The sequence below is a fragment of the Canis lupus genome, chromosome 27, assembly GCF_011100685.1.
Source record: "Canis lupus familiaris isolate Mischka breed German Shepherd chromosome 27, alternate assembly UU_Cfam_GSD_1.0, whole genome shotgun sequence".
Taxonomy (NCBI): Eukaryota; Metazoa; Chordata; class Mammalia; order Carnivora; family Canidae; genus Canis; species Canis lupus.
In genome coordinates this window covers 20637967-20653925 of record NC_049248.1, presented here as the reverse complement: position 1 = coordinate 20653925, position 15959 = coordinate 20637967, and the positions used below count along the sequence as shown (strand labels likewise).

Genomic DNA, 15959 nt, shown 5'->3' with positions numbered 1-15959 from the left:
CCCATTCTGTAGGTTGTCTTTTAGTTTTGTTGACTGTATCCTTTGCTGTGCAAAAGCTTCTTATCTTGATGAAGTCCCAATAGTTCATTTTTGCTTTTGTTTCTTTTGCCTTCGTGGATGTATCTTGCAAGAAGTTACTGTGGCCAAGTTCAAAAAGGGTGTTGCCTGTGTTTTCCTCTAGGATTTTGATGGAATCTTGTCTCACATTTAGATATTTCATCCATTTTGAGTTTATCTTTGTGTCTGGTGCAAAGAGTGGTCTACTTTCATTCTTCTGCATGTGGATGTCCAATTTTCCCAGCACCATTTATTGAAGAGACTGTCTTTCTATGGCCATATCACCCTGAATGCACCCGAACTCATCAGATCTTTTACTTTTATGGTTAGATTTATTCCTAGGCATCTTATTCTCTTGGTACAATTTTATTTTTTTTATTTTTATTTTTTTAAAAGATTTTATTTATTTATTTATTTATTTATTTATTTTTATTTTTATTTTTTAATTTTTTATTGGTGTTCAATTTACTAACATACAGAATAACCCCCAGAGCCCGTCACCCATTCACTCCCACCCCCCGCCCTCCTCCCCTTCTACCACCCCTAGTTCGTTTCCCAGAGTTAGCAGTCTTTACGTTCTGTCTCCCTTTCTGATATTTCCCACACATTTCTTCTCCCTTCCCTTATATTCCCTTTCACTATTATTTATATTCCCCAAATGAATGAGAACATATAATGTTTGTCCTTCTCCGACTGACTTACTTCACTCAGCATAATACCCTCCAGTTCCATCCACGTTGAAGCAAATGGTGGGTAGTTGTCATTTCTAATAGCTGAGTAATATTCCATTGTATACATAAACCACATCTTCTTTATCCATTCATCTTTCGTTTTTTTTTTTTTTTTTTTTTTTTTTTATGATAGTTACAGAGAGAGAGAGAGGCAGAGACACAGGCAGAGGGAGAAGCAGGCTCCATGCACCGAGAGCCCGACGTGGGATTCGATCCCGGGTCTCCAGGATCGCGCCCTGGGCCAAAGGCAGGCGCCAAACCGCTGCGCCACCCAGGGATCCCCCCAATAGTGCAATTGCTGGGTCGTAGGGCAGGTCTATTTTTAACTCTTTGAGGAACCTCCACACAGTTTTCCAGAGTGGCTGCACCAGTTCACATTCCCACCAACAGTGTAAGAGGGTTCCCTTTTCTCCGCATCCCCTCCAACATTTGTTGTTTCCTGCCTTGTTAATTTGCCCCATTCTCACCGGTGTGAGGTGGTATCTCATTGTGGTTTTGATTTGTATTTCCCTGATGGCAAGTGATGCAGAGCATTTTCTCATATGCATGTTGGCCATGTCTATTTTAAATAAGATGGATTTCTTAATTATTCTTTCTCCAGTCTCATTGTTAGTGTATTAAATGCAACTGATTTCTGTGTTTTGATTTTGTATCATGTCACGTTGCTGAATTGCTGTATGAGTTCTAGGAATTTCAGAGTAGAGTCTTTTGGGTTTTCCATATACAGTATCATGTCATCTATGAGGAGTGAGTTTGACTTTCTTTGCCAATTCAGATGCCTTTTATTTCTTTTTGTTGTCTGATTGCCTAAGCTAGAACTTCTAGCACTAGGTGGAACAACAGTGGTAAGAGTGTTCCTGATCTTAGGGGGAAAGCTCTGTTTTTTTCCCATTGAGAATGTTTTTCACTGTGGGCTTTCATAGATGGCTTTATGATAATGAGGTATGTTCCCTCTATCCCTAAACTTTGAAGAGTTTTAGTCAAGAAAGGATGCTTTTTTTTTTTTTTTGGCCAAATGTATTTTCTGTATCAATTGAGAGGATCATATGATTTTTTTTCTTTTTACTAATGTAGTGTATCACATAGATTGATTTGTGATTGTTGAACCAAATTTGCATCCCAGGAATAAATCCTACTTGGTTGTGATGAATAATCCTTTTAATGTACTGTATGATCTTATTGGCTAGTGTCTTGTTGAATATTTTGGTATCCATATTCATTAGGGATATCAATCTGTATATTTCCTGTTTGATGGGGTCTTTACCTGGTTTTGGGATCTAGATAATGCTGGCTTCACAGAAGGAGTTTTTCTTTCCATTTCTATTTCTTTGAAACAACTTCCATAGAATATGTATTAAATGTTTGGTAGAATTCCCCTGGAAAGCCATCTGGCCCTGGACTTTTGTTTTGGGGAGAAGTTCTAGCTAGGGGTTTATCTATCTTATTCTTTCAAAGAACCAGATTCTAGTTTTGTTGCTCTAGTCTACTGTTCTTCCTGTTTCTATTTAATTGATTTCTGCTCTAATCTTTATTATTTCTCTTCTCCTGCTTGGCTTAAGCTTTATTTGCTATTCTTTCTCCAGCTGCTTTAGGTGTAATTTTAGCTTTTGTATTTGAGATTTTTCTAATTTTTTGAGAGAGGCTTATATTGCAAGGTACTTCCCTCTTAGGTCTGTCTTCGCTGTATTCCAAAGTTTTTGAACACTTGTGCTTTCATTTTCATTTGTTTGCATTAATCTTTTAAATTCTTCTTTGATTTAATAATTGGCACATTCATTCTTTAGTAGGGTGCTCTTAACCTCCAAGTGTTTGAGTTCCTTCCAAAATTTCTGTTGTAATTGAGTTCAAGTTTCAAATTATTGTGGCCTAAAAATATGCATGAAATGATCCCAATCTTTTGGTAGTGGTTAAGACCTGATATTTGACCCAGCATGTGATCTATTCTGGAGATTGTTCCAAGTGCACTTGAAAAGAATGTGTATTCTATTGCGTTAGGATGGAATGCTCCATATATATCTGTGAAGTCCATCTGGCCCAGTGTGTCATTCAAAGCCCTTGTTTCCTTGTTGATCTTCTGCTTAGATGATCTGTTCATTGCTGTGAGTGGGATGTTGAACTCCCCTACTAGGATTGTGTTATTATTAATGTATTTCTTTATTTGGTTATTAATTCCTTGATGTAATTGTCTGCTCCAAATTGGGAGCATAAATATTTGTAATTGTTAGATCTTCTTGTTCGATAGAACCTTTAATTATGATATGCTCTCCCTCTTCATCTCTTACTATAGTCTTTGGATTAAAATCTAATCTATATGACATAGGGATTGCTACCCCATCTTTCTTGAGCTCCATTTGCATGGTAAATAGTTCTCCACTCATTTTCAGTCTGAAGATGTCTTTAGGTCTAAAATGAGTCTCTTGCAGACAGCATATGGATGGGTCCTATTTTGTTTTGTTTTTAATCCAGTCCGATACCCTGTGTCTTTTGATTGGAGTAATTAGCCCATTTACATTCAGAGTAACTATTGGAAGATATGAATTGACTGCCATTGTATTACCTGTAAAGTCCCTGCTTCTATAGATTGCATTTCTGATCTAGGTTACTCTTGGGCTCTCTCTTCGCCTAAAGGATCCCCCTTAATCATTCTTGCAGGGCTGGCTTGGTGGTCTCATATTCTTACAATTCCTGTCTGTCCTGGAAGCTCTTAATTTTTCCTTCCATTCTGAATGACAGCCTTGCTGGAGAAAGTATTCTTGGATGTGTGCTTTGCTCATTTAGTACCCTGAATATATCATGCCACCCTTTTTGGGCCTACCAGGTCTCTGTGGATAGGTCTGCTGTCAATCTCATACTTTTCTCCCTATATGTTAGGAATCTCTTGTCTGGAACTGCTTTCAGGATTTTCTCCTTATCTCTGAAATTCACAAGCTTAACTATTATATATCAGGGTCTTCTTCTCTTTTTATTGATTTTGGGAAGGGTCCTCTCTACCTTTTGGATATGAAAGCATGTTTCCTTCCCCAGATTAGGGAAATTCTCAGCTATTATTTCCTCAAATATACCTTTTGGCTCTCTCTCTCTCTTTGTACCCTTGGGCACTCCAATAATTCTGATTTGTTTTTCTTCATGGCATCATTTATCTCTTTTGTTTTATTTATTTTTTCATAAGAGACACAGAAAGAGAGAGACAGAGACATAAGTAGAGGGAGAAGCAGGCTCCATGCAGGGAGCCCAACACAGGACTTGATCCTAGGACCCCAGGATCATGCCCTGAGCTGAAGGTAGACGCCTAACCACTGAGCCACCCAGGCATCCCACACCATTTATCTCTTGGAGCCTCTCCTCATGTGCTATCAGTTGTTTTTCTCTCTTTTCCTCAGCTTCCTTTCTTTCCATTAATTTGCCTTCTATGTCACTTATTCTCTCTTCTGCCTCATTTACTCTGTATGTTAAAGCATCCAATATAGCCTGCATATCAGAATATTTTAAATTATGGCCTGATTAGATCTTATTTCTGAAGAGATTAATCTAAGAGATTATCTGAAGTCTTCTATGCTTTTTTCAAGCCCAGCTAGTAACTTTATAATTGTTATTCTGAACTCCATGTCTGACATTTTACTTAAATCCATATCCATTAGATCTGTAGCAGAGAGTATTACCTTGATTCATTCTTTTGTTGTGAACTTCCTTCTAGTCATTTTGTCCAGTGAAGAATGGAAGAACAAGTGAACTGAATCAAAAATATCAATCATGACTCAAGCAAAACAGAGAGTAGACAAATCTGAAGAGGTCAAAAACCAGAAAGGAAAAGAAAAAGCCAAAGAAAAAGACAAAAAGAAAAAGAAAAAAGGGGGAATATAATCTCACAGAGTGGACAAAACAGGGTGATCCACTTGGTCCTGAGTGCATTTGTATATTTTGGTTTATTTCTAGAAGATACTAAATTCTAAAAGTATAAAGAAAGTAAGTAAGTAAGTAAGTAAGTAAATAAATAAATAAATAAATAAGCTTACATATACAAATATGTATTCCAGTCCTTTGCAGGGTCCCAACACAGAGAACTGTCATCCAATTGGGTCACAGTTGGTGGTTTATGGCAACCGGGGCTGAAAGCCCCCTCTTGGGCTTCTGAACTAAACCAATTTCCTGGCTACAATGCTTGGGAACTTTGTCGCTCTGGAGTCCCTGTTCTTTCAGTGCCTCTGGGGATCTTGAACCACACTGTCCCACCTGGCATTCTTCCCCACTTCCCCTGAGCACCTTTCAGGCAGAGAAGTCCTTTTCTGGAGCAAAGCTCTAAAGGTCCGTATTTTGAGCTCCAGGGCTATATATCACTTTTTGGTAGCCGATTCATAGAGGCTCCTTTCCCCCACCATTTATCTTCTGGTATATCCCCTCCGTTTCTCTTTTCTGCACTCCCACCTTGCAAAAAGTGGTCACTTTTCTATTTGTACATTTCCAGCCTTTCTTTTCTTATATCTCAGATTGAATTCATAGATGTTCAGGATGATTTGATAGTTACCCAACTAAATTAAAGGGACCAGATGAAATGAGGACCACTAACTACTCTTTCACCATTTTCCTGATAGAAGCAAATTAAAGTATAACTAATATACAGTGTCGTTATATTACTCTCAAGTGTAAAATATAATGATTCAACATTTCCGTACATTTCTCAGGGTTTCATCAAGGTAAGTGGACATTTAATTCCTTTTATCTATTTTACCTTATTGGCCCACCCACCTCCCCTTTGGCAAACATCAGTTTGTTCCTTGTATTTAAGAGTCTGGAGTGGGTTTCCTCCCTTTGTTTGTTCATTTGTTTTATTTCCTGAACTCTGCATATAAGTGAAATCATATGGTATTTGTCTCCCTTTAATTGACAGGTTACACTTAGCATTATTCCCTTTAGGTCTACCCATGTTGTTATAAATGGCAAGATTTTTCTTTTCAATGGCTGATTAATATTACATTATCTACACATAACACATCTTCTTTATCCATTCATCTATTTGTGGACACATGGGTTGCTTCCAATCCTGGCTCTTTTATATAATGCTAAAATAGCCCTATGTGTGCATATAGCTTTCCAAATTCATGTAAATAAGAAGCTTTTGAATAGTAAAGGAAACCTACAACAAATGCAAAAAGCTACCTACTAAATTGGAAAAGATATTTGCGAATGATATATCTAATAAGTGCTTAATATCCAAACTATATAAGGAACTTATACAACTCAACACCAAAATAAAAAAAATCCATTTAAAAAATGGGCAGGGGCCCACAGGTACATGAAAAGATGCTCAGCATCACTAATCATCAAGGAAATGCAAATTAAAAATACAATGAAGTATCACTTTACACTTCTCAGAATGGCTAAAATTTAAAAGACAAGAAATAACAAGTCTTGGCTAGGACATAGAAAGAAAGGAACCATCATGCACTGTTGGTATGAATGTAAATTGATGTAGCCACTACAGAAAACTGTGTTCAGGTGCCTAAAAAAAATTAGAAATAGAATTACCGTATGGTTTTTGTATTTCGACGACTGGATATTTACTCAAAGAAAACAAAAACACATTTTCTAGTTTCCTTTAATAATTATTGTTTTAAAGCTAATAAGCAGCTACAGACACAACTGAAAAGTAGAAAAGTTATTAAAAAAAAAGAGGAGAAAGCAAAAGACACATCCTTTACTCCACAATACGGAGCTGTATTAGTGTCCTCCCTCACCAAATCCCATGGGAGGCCGAACTTTCCATGTGCTCAAGAGGACTCTCCATTTTTTGTGCAGGAGGATGATACTGCATTCAAGTGTGATGATATCAAACCAAATATGTATTGGCAATGCTGAGTTCAAGTCTAAAGTTCATGCCCTAACTTCAGTGGGGTTAAGTGACCAGGCTGTGCTGGATCCCATAGCCAAAGTAGATAGCAAACCCAATCAGCATCCAGGCACCAAATAAGGCCTAGGTGCCAGCTGTCAGCTGCATCATTAGGTAAATATTCAGAAAGATGCTCAAGAGTGGGAAGAGAGGCAGAAGAGGTACCTTAAAGTGAAGGGCAGTGGAGCTCTGTGGCTGTCTCCAGATGACCCCAGTGATCCCAGCGATGAGTACCAGGAGGAGCACAACCACTATGATCCACACTAGGTCTCCAGAAAGCAGACCTGGCCACTGAGTCAGCACCAGGCAAAGCAGAGTCAGCAGCAGAACAAGCAGGGAGGAGCAAACAGAGACAACCTGGCCAGAGAGTGGAGTGGGGGTGGAGCTGTTTGGAAAAAATAGACTAGATAGAGTCAGCTTCTCTGCCATAGGTCCATTCTCCTCCAGTACCTGTGCTTCGTTTTCCTCATTCTTCCTCTCAGGCTGATACCTGAGGATGAGTACACAAATAGCAACAAGAGAGTGAGATATCAGGGACCCAACTACATCGATGTCCACAAGATAAGTGAGTCCAAAGAAGAATGTCACGACTGCTGCAATAACACAAATGATCACGATGACCACAACCTGGGTGAATATGCCAACATAGGTCCTGGCAAGGGCATAGAATAGGAGGCCATCGTCTGCCATCATCTTTATATGACTATATATGGGGACTGTAAAGTTTAAGAGGCGTGCAGAAAGAATACAGAAAAATCCGAAAGTTATAACATAGAAGGCAGGGACCCAGCCAATATGGAGAAATACCTCAGGCAAGGGGCTACCAGGTCGAAGCTGGTAGTAAGGCACCATAAGTGTAAGTGCTGCAGAGATACCAAAATACAACAAAGAGCTGATGAACAGTGAAATCACAATGCCCATAGGGATAGAATGCTGGGGATTCTGGGCTACTTTACCTCTGCTCACAATGCTGTCAAAACCAACAAAAGCATAGAAGCAGGTAGCTGCGCCACGGAAAATCCCCTGGAAGCCAAAAGGCATGAATCCTCCAGAGCCCAGAGGGCTCAAACTAGAGGTGTCATTGAGCCCAGCCTTCATGTAGTCCTCTTCTGTGAGTTTCCAGTTGCGCAGATCTCCCTTAATGATGCCAGAGATGATGACAAAACTGAGAAAGAAAACTTTAACCAATGTGAACCATTTGGAAATCTGGGAAAACTCAAAAACCCCTAGATTCCGGAATTCAATGAGGAAGAACACAAAACCCATAACAAAGAAGCCTAGATATTTTTCAAAGACACGGGAAATATATGATGAAATGTTCTCAGTCAGGGTCTCAGATATCTGGTCCCCACGCAGGTTGTCAAAAATTAACATCCACACCCAACCCAACACAACTCCATCAGCAACAAGGAAGAGGAGGAGGTTCCAGCCAGTGACAAAAGCACCAAGTTCACCTACAGTGACATAGGTGTAGACATATGCAGAGTCAGCATGAGGAATCCGGATACTCAACTCTGCATAGCACAGCCCAGCCAACAACGAGGCTAGGCCAGCCACCAAAAAGCAGATCACAATCGAAGGTCCTGCTTGATTACTGATCACCTCCCCAGCCAGGACATATACACCTATACCCACTGTGCGGTCCACACCCAGGGTCACTAAATCCAGTGTGTTCAAATATCTGATCTGGGTCACATCTTGCTTCAATGTACGTCTGCGTACCAGCTTTTGACCAAATCTGCGAAGTGCCTGACACAGAATTCCAGCTGGAATTGAAGAGGATTCAATGATCAGCGCTGTAGCAAGCCCAGAGTGGAGAGAGTCTGTGATCTGATTCCGTGAGGCTGAGTTAAGCTGAAATGGGTTGGGGCTGCTGAGTTCCTTTGCTCAGGCTTCAAAGATGCTGCTTCATATTTCATCTGGTACGTGCTGTCATTCCATAATGCCTAAGTAAATGGTAAATATTTACTGAACAATGGTGTTAAACCAACCAACCATAGCTCAGAAGTCCCATGTAACCTGTCGCAGCCCAAAAGTCACAGAAACTGACTCTAAAGGACACCATAGACAAATCAACCCTGCTTTCCCTACAGAAAAAAGTACCAAATATCTCCAACATTCTGCTTTTTTAAAAAAAGATTTTATTTATTTATTTGAAGAGAGAGAGAGGGCACTCATATGCACGTGTGCATGCACGCGCGCACACACACACATACACAAAAGGGGGGCAGGGGTAGAGGGAGAGGCAGAAGTAGACTGACTCCCTGCTGAGCAAGAAGCTCCAAGCAGGGCTCAATCCCAGGCCCCTGAGACCATGACCTGAGCCCAAGGCAGAATTTTAACTACCTAAGCCACTCAGGCACCCCCTAATATTCTGCTCTTTTACATACTACATAACTTATTCCAATTTGGGTATGTCTGACACCTCTAGCTTCATGTACTAATTAAGCTGTAAGATACAGCGGGGCATGAATGTATTGTGCAATAATTCACATGCGGGGTGTGTGCGCTGTGCTTGAGCATGAGATATGACACATTAATTCATGGATTAGTGGGCCTCACTGTAATTGCAGACCCATTTTAAAAAATCATCTGTTGTTAATATACAAATATTGGTCCTCCAGCCTTAAAATCCTTAGCCCCTACATCACCTAGCCAAGATCAGATGGCACTTTGGCCCCCTAGCCCTCATTCTGCCTCATCCATTCAGCTCTACTGATGGCCAAGAGTGTATAGTCCACCCCTCCCTTTCCCTACCTAGTCCTGCAGAGGTGCTGTGAACAGAGAGGAGTGAGGAGGAAGGGGCAGGGCCTTCATAACCACCTGCAAGAAGGAGAGGACCAGGCTGCCTGGGAAAGAAATGCTAGAGAAATGGGGGCAACAGCCACCCCACATCCAGGATTGAGAAGGGAGAGGAGCCAGGAAGGTGGTTTTGGGAATTCTGACATTCAATACACCTCACCCAAAGTACCCAGGCAAAATTCACTACAGTTTTTGTGTACACAGTTATGAGAATGTGATGGGCAGGGAGAAAAAAATGTCACCTAGCTCAATAGCTCATGACCTAAACAATTCCTTCTGTCTCCTCCCTCTCTGGGCTCCAGGAGAGAAGGTGAGCTCACTTCTGCAGACAGTTTCCTCACTGGCAACACTGTGCTCTGTACACACCTGCAATATCTGTAATGTCAGATTGCATGAGCCTGGAGACCAAGGTCTGTGCTTTGAGCTTCTATTTTAACCCTCACTTGTAACTCCCTATGAGTTTTTCATAAGGAGTTATTTTTAACTCCCACAAACCATTGTCTGAATATGCAAAATATTTTAATGAAGGAACACCACATGTGGTTCTTCTTTCCCCCTCCTCTGCTGTTATTCAAATGGTCCCCTCCTCAAGGGAAGCAAGGCTTTGGATATAGAATTCACAGCAATGGCCTGGAAATGAGTAGTGGAGAAGAGAATAAAGTCACGTGGCCCCCACCCTCCTCCCTACTCAAGCTTTGGTTAAGAGAGAACTTTAGGAAAGTTGCCAGAAGTATTGAAAGACAGAAAGATCAAGTCTAATTGAAAAGTCTTCTCTATAGATGGATTATGGATAGCTAGGCCATCTACCTAGAAATCTATCTCGGATTTGCCATTCACCTGTTTCAATGTTATATTTTATTTTAATTTTTTTATTGGAGTTCAATTTGCCAACATTTAGCATAACACTCAGTGCTCATTCCGCCAAGTGCCCCTCTCAGTGCCCATCACGCAGTCACACCAACCCCCCCCCGCCCACCTCCCTTTCCTTTTTTTTTTTTTAAAGATTTTATTTATTTATTCATGAGATACAGAAAGAGACAGAGTGAGGGAGAGAGAGAGAGAGAGAGGATGAGGCAGAGACACAGGCAGAGGGAGATGCAGACTCCATTAAGGGAGCCCAATGTGGGACTCGATCCCAGGTCTCCAGAATCAGGCTCTGGGCTGAAGGCTGTGCTAAATCACTGAGCCACCCAGGGCTGCCCCCACCTCCCTTTTCACTACCTGTTGTTCATTTCCCAGAGTTAGGTGTCTCTCGTGGTTTCTCACCCTCATTGATATTTTCACTCATTGTCTCTCCTTTCCCTTTATTCCCTTTCACTAATTTTTATATTCCCCAAATGAATAAGACCATATAATGTTTGTCTTCTCCGATTGACTTACTTCAATCAGCATAAGTTCCATCCAAGTTGAAGAAAATGGTGGGTATTTAACAACAAGCAGTGAGGTAGATAGGGAGAGTCGATTCTTTTTTTTTTTTTTTTTAATTCAATGTAGTTAACATATAGTGTATTATTAGCTTCAGGGATAGAATTTAGTTGTATAGGACACCCAGTGCTCATTATAACAAGTGCCCTCCTTAATGCCCATCACTCAGTTACCTCATCCCCCCACTCCCCACCTAATCAGCAGCCCTGGGTTTGTTTCCTACAGTTAAGAGTCTCTTATGGTTTACTTATCTCTCTGTTTTACATTCCCTTAGGTCATCTGTTTTGTTTCTTAAATTCCACAATGAGAGAAATCATATGGTGTCTTTCTCTAACTTATTTGACTTAGCATAATACACTCTAGTTTTATCCACATCATTTCAAGTGGTAAAATTTCATTCTATTTGATGGCTGAGTAAATGTGTATATGTATATATGTATATGTATATATATATATACATATACTCCACATCTTCTTTATCCATTCATCTGTCAAAGGACATCTCAGTTCTTTATATATTTTAGCTATTGTGGACATTGCTTCTATAAACGTTGGGGTACACACACCCCCTATGAATCACTAAATTTATATCCCTTGGACAAATACCTTATAATGCAAATGCTGGGTTGTAGGATAGCTATTTTTGACCTTTTGAGGAACCTCCAGACTGTTTTCCAGAGTGGCTATACTAGTTTGCATTCCCACCAAGGGAGGGTCATTTCTTTTTTTATTTTTTAAAGATTTTTAAAAATCTATTTATTCATGATAGACACACACACAGAGAGAGAGAAGCAGAGACACAGGCAGAGGGAGAAGCAGGTTTCATGCCGGGAGCCAGACGCGGGACTCGATCCCGGGACCCCAGGATCGTGCCCTGGACCAAAGGCAGGTGCCAAACCGCTGAGCCACCCAGGGATCCCGGGAGGGTCATTTCTTAACTCATGGAAACTTTCTACACTATAAATGTAACTGAGTTATACCCTGCTCATCCCTAGGATTCAGATGCTTCCATGGTTCCCACTGCCCTCTTTCATAGTCCCTCCTTCTTTCATATTCTGACCTGTGCTCATTCTGCCAGCCTCATCCCCTGCCCAGTTTCTGCTCTGGCTGCAAAATTCAGCACTCACCCTGTTCCCTTGTCCCTACTGCCCTCTTAGCCCCTTCACTTTCCTATACCCTACTTCTCTTTGGGTTTCCAGCTCAAAAGTGCTTCCACAGGATGCCTTCCCTGACCCTTATGCTGCCTTCCTATGTGCTCTCAGAGCACCTTGCTATCCCCATGTGCCATTTATTCTAATGTATCTGAATTCTACGCCAGCTGCTTGTCTCCTCCATCAGATTGTGAGGTAGGTGCTCATTAAGTATTTGTTAACCAAATGACTATACTGAGAAGAGAAATCTGAAAAAGCCCATAATCCAGAATTCTTATCTACTTGACATTGACAGGAAACCTTTAGAAACCTGGATCAGATAAAGACATTAATGATATCACCTTCCTTGCATAAGGCAATCAAAATGAAATGTGTGGAGAGAAAACTAACTGTGAAAAAACATTAACCACACATCATTCATGGCAGGTATGAGCCATACCTGGTAATAAAGAATTGTTTCTCTTTGAGGACACTTGTTTAATTACATTTTTCTTTTTTATTATTTAAATTCAATTTTCCAACATATAGTATAACACCCAGTGTTCATCACATCATGAGGACACTTGTTTTAAAAAATATCAGGCTGCCCTGGGCTATAGGCAACCAACCACCCATACCCAATTTGAGAATCTCTATCTTTTCGAAGGCATCATGCTCTGGCCCTATAATGCACATTGGATGTCCTGAGGAAGAGGTTTGCACTTTGGGGGACAAAGGCAGGCATAATCAAGACACTTAGGGACATTTTCAAACTTCAGATCCTCTTTCTGGAGACTTTTGTCCTCTGGCCTTGTACTTCCCATGACTGCTCTAAACCACCCCCTGAAAAGAAATTAGCTTCAGGATTAAAGGGAAGAAATTCTAAAATCTTCCTTCACAGGAAGGCAGTACAGCTGAGTAGTTAGAAGTAAGGATCTGGAGACCCCTGGGTGCCTCAACGGTTGAGCATCTGCCTTTGGCTCAGGTCATGATCCTGGGTTCCTGGGATGGAGTCCCATATCAAGCTCCCCACAGGGAGCCTGCTTCTCCCTCCTCCCTCCTGCCTAAGTCTCCACCTCTTTCTGTGTCTCTCATGAATAAATAAATAAAATCTTAAAAAATTAAAAATTAAAAAAAGGAGTAAAGATCTGCAGGTAGATGGTTCCAGTTAAAATCACAACTTAGCCTCATACCCAGTGACTCTGGACAAATTAGTTCACCTCTTGGGGCTTTATTTTCCACAAGAGTCAAGTGGGAGTTAAATTCCTCCTAGGGTAGTTGTGACAAGTAAGTGAAATGTGCCTACAACGTATGTAGCTAAGTGTCTAGCAAATAATATGGACTTAATATCATCTACCTAATATTTCATATTGAAATCTGATCCAAAGTCCCCAAATGTTGATAATCAATTAGTCCTTATAAATGTCTAGTCTTAAAATTACCTACTAAAACTCAAGCCTGTTAGCTAGCCTTCATGAGACAATGAAATTAGTTTTATTCTTTAGAATTTGCCTTCAAACCCTAAGGATTCTAATTAGCCACACTCATCTATGTTGGTGCTAAACACTTGGAGTCCTAAGCTCCAAGTGTTTAGGACTCTAGCTCCTGAGCTAGACCAGGTATCAAAATATACAAGGTTTGGGACACGTGGGTGGCGAAGCAGTTAAGGGTCTGCCTTTTGGCTCCGGTAATGATTCTGGGGTCCTAGGAACAAGTCCTATATCAGGTTCCCTGCAGGAAACCTACTTCTCCCTCTGTCTATGTCTCTGCCTCTCTCTCTGAATAAAAAATAAATTCTTTAAAAAAATACAAAGCTTGGTGCCTGGCTGGCTCAGTCAGTCAAGCAACTGACTCTTGATTTAGGCTCAGGTCATTAGCAAGGTCCTGGAATCAAGCACCACAATGGGCTCTGAACTCAGCAGGGAATCTACTTGAGAATTCTTTCTTCCTCTCCCTCTGTGCTTCCTGCCTCTCTCTCATAAGAAAAAAGAAAAAAAGAAAAAAGAAAGAAAGAGAAAAGAAAATAAAAGAAAAGAAAAGAAAAGAAAAGAAAAGAAAAGAAAAGAAAAGAAAAGAAAAAAGAAAACAAAGAAAAAAGAAAAATGCAAGACTCAGGAAGATGGCGGAGGAGTAGGGTCCTCAACTCACCTGTCCTCACCAATTTATCTATGAAACTTGAAAACCATCCTGAAACCCTATGAATTCGACCTCAGACTTAAAGAGAGAACAGCTGAAACACTACAGGGAGAAGGGTTTTGGCTGCTAACAAGGTAGAAAGGCAGAAGAAGAAAAAAAAGCAAGTGGGGGAGGGGCCCCACGAAGAGCCCGGCTACATCCCAGAGGCGAGAGCCTCCAGGACAGGAAAGCCCAGCCCCTGAGAAGCAGGAACTTTAAAAATTCCACACCGGATTCTTTCTGGACCCAAAGGCGCTCGGCAGGGAATTGGGCAGAATGACAGGAGGGGCAGTGGAGCCTCCAGTTTCCGGGCGCTAACAGAGGAGGTGCTCCCCAGGGGAGAGCGCGGTGAAGGGCGGGTGCGTGCAGCCTGCTGGGCCTCTGGGAGAAGCTGGTGGGTCAGGCGAGGGCTCCCTGCTGACTTCGGGAGCTGCGCCCCGGGGCGTGATTCCAGCAGCGCAGGTCCCAGATCCCGGGGCGCCGGGGGACACAGCCCATGCTCCTGCACTCTTCCCAGAACAGGCGGAGGCAGAGGTAGGGAGGGCACAGGATGGTGAAGACTCTCCTGCTGCCAGGTGCCCCCAAGCTGTGCAGGTCAGCACCCCCGCTGGCCTGGGAGCACCTAGGCCAGTGCAGACTGGGAGACTGCGGTAGTTACTGCGGGGACCTGACTCCAGAGCTGGAGACCTGGCCGCCGCCAGTGTGGCTATTCCTCCTTGTGTCACCCTGTGCCTCGCAGAGGCAAGGCCACCAGGGAATGGGGGCCTCATGGGGTAAACAGCTCCCCCTGAGCCTGGCACCCAGCAGGGGGTGGGGCAGCTCCCCCAGGTGTACACACCTGAGAATCAGCACAGCAAACCATCCCCTAGAAGACCAGCTGGAAGGACAGGGGAAGAGCAAGTTCTTGACCAAGCAGCACTGGAAAGCTCTAGGGGAAGTCGAGGGATTTACAGTATATAGAAATAGAGGGTACCCCTCCTTCCCCCCCTTTTTCCAATACAACTAGTTTTTATATCAGACTAAAAATTTCCAATTATTTTTCTCTTTTCCCACATTTACTACAATATTTTACCACCTCTTCATTTTTAGGATTCTACCTTTTTTACTCTCATATTTCTACAATTACAGGTCCTAGATATATTTTCCACTTCTAGATTCTCTTCATCATACTCAACTTAATTTTGGGAGATATATAAGATATGTTTTGTTTTGTTTTGTGCTTTTTGTTTTCTCTACCTCATTTTGTTCTACAATGGCAGAAGTTAATACCTTTTAAAACATGACCAGTAGGCACCCAGAACCGAGTGGATGCTGGTTCATTCTGTGAGATTCCTCATTCCCATTCTTCCCACCTCTCTTAACTCATTTATGTTTTGGTGGTCAATTTTGGGCCTTCTACAAGTATTTCTGGTTTATATAAATTTTGGACTGAGCATTTTCTAATATACAGAACTTAATATACTCAGAACCAAGAGGGTCACCCTCTAGGACACCTCAGGTAGACTACATTCTCCCTCCACTACAACTTCATCACCACCACTATCTCCCAGTCCCCCCCTTTATTTTCTTCTCCTTTTTTTTCCTTTTTTCTCTCTTTTTCTTTGGGATTCTTGGCCTTTTATTTTTTACTACTTTGTTTTAAAATTTGTTTTTCACTTTAGTGGTCCTTTTGTATTATTTTGTTCTGATCTTTGTTTTCAATTTCTGGTCTCTGACCTCGGCAGAATCACCTAGGTTCAGAAGCACAATGATAAG

At 41.5% G+C, this 15959-nt stretch overlaps 1 protein-coding gene across 1 annotated transcript; it reads right to left on the bottom strand.

Annotated features, from left to right (window-relative positions):
* Positions 1-6365: 6365 nt before the first annotated feature.
* LOC486644 (cationic amino acid transporter 3-like) lies at positions 6366-10762 on the bottom strand. The gene is given in 2 exon segments (XM_038577910.1): positions 6366-8558; positions 10741-10762. Coding segments are annotated over 2 exon segments (1902 nt in total). The 3' UTR covers positions 6366-6678.
* Positions 10763-15959: the final 5197 nt, after the last annotated feature.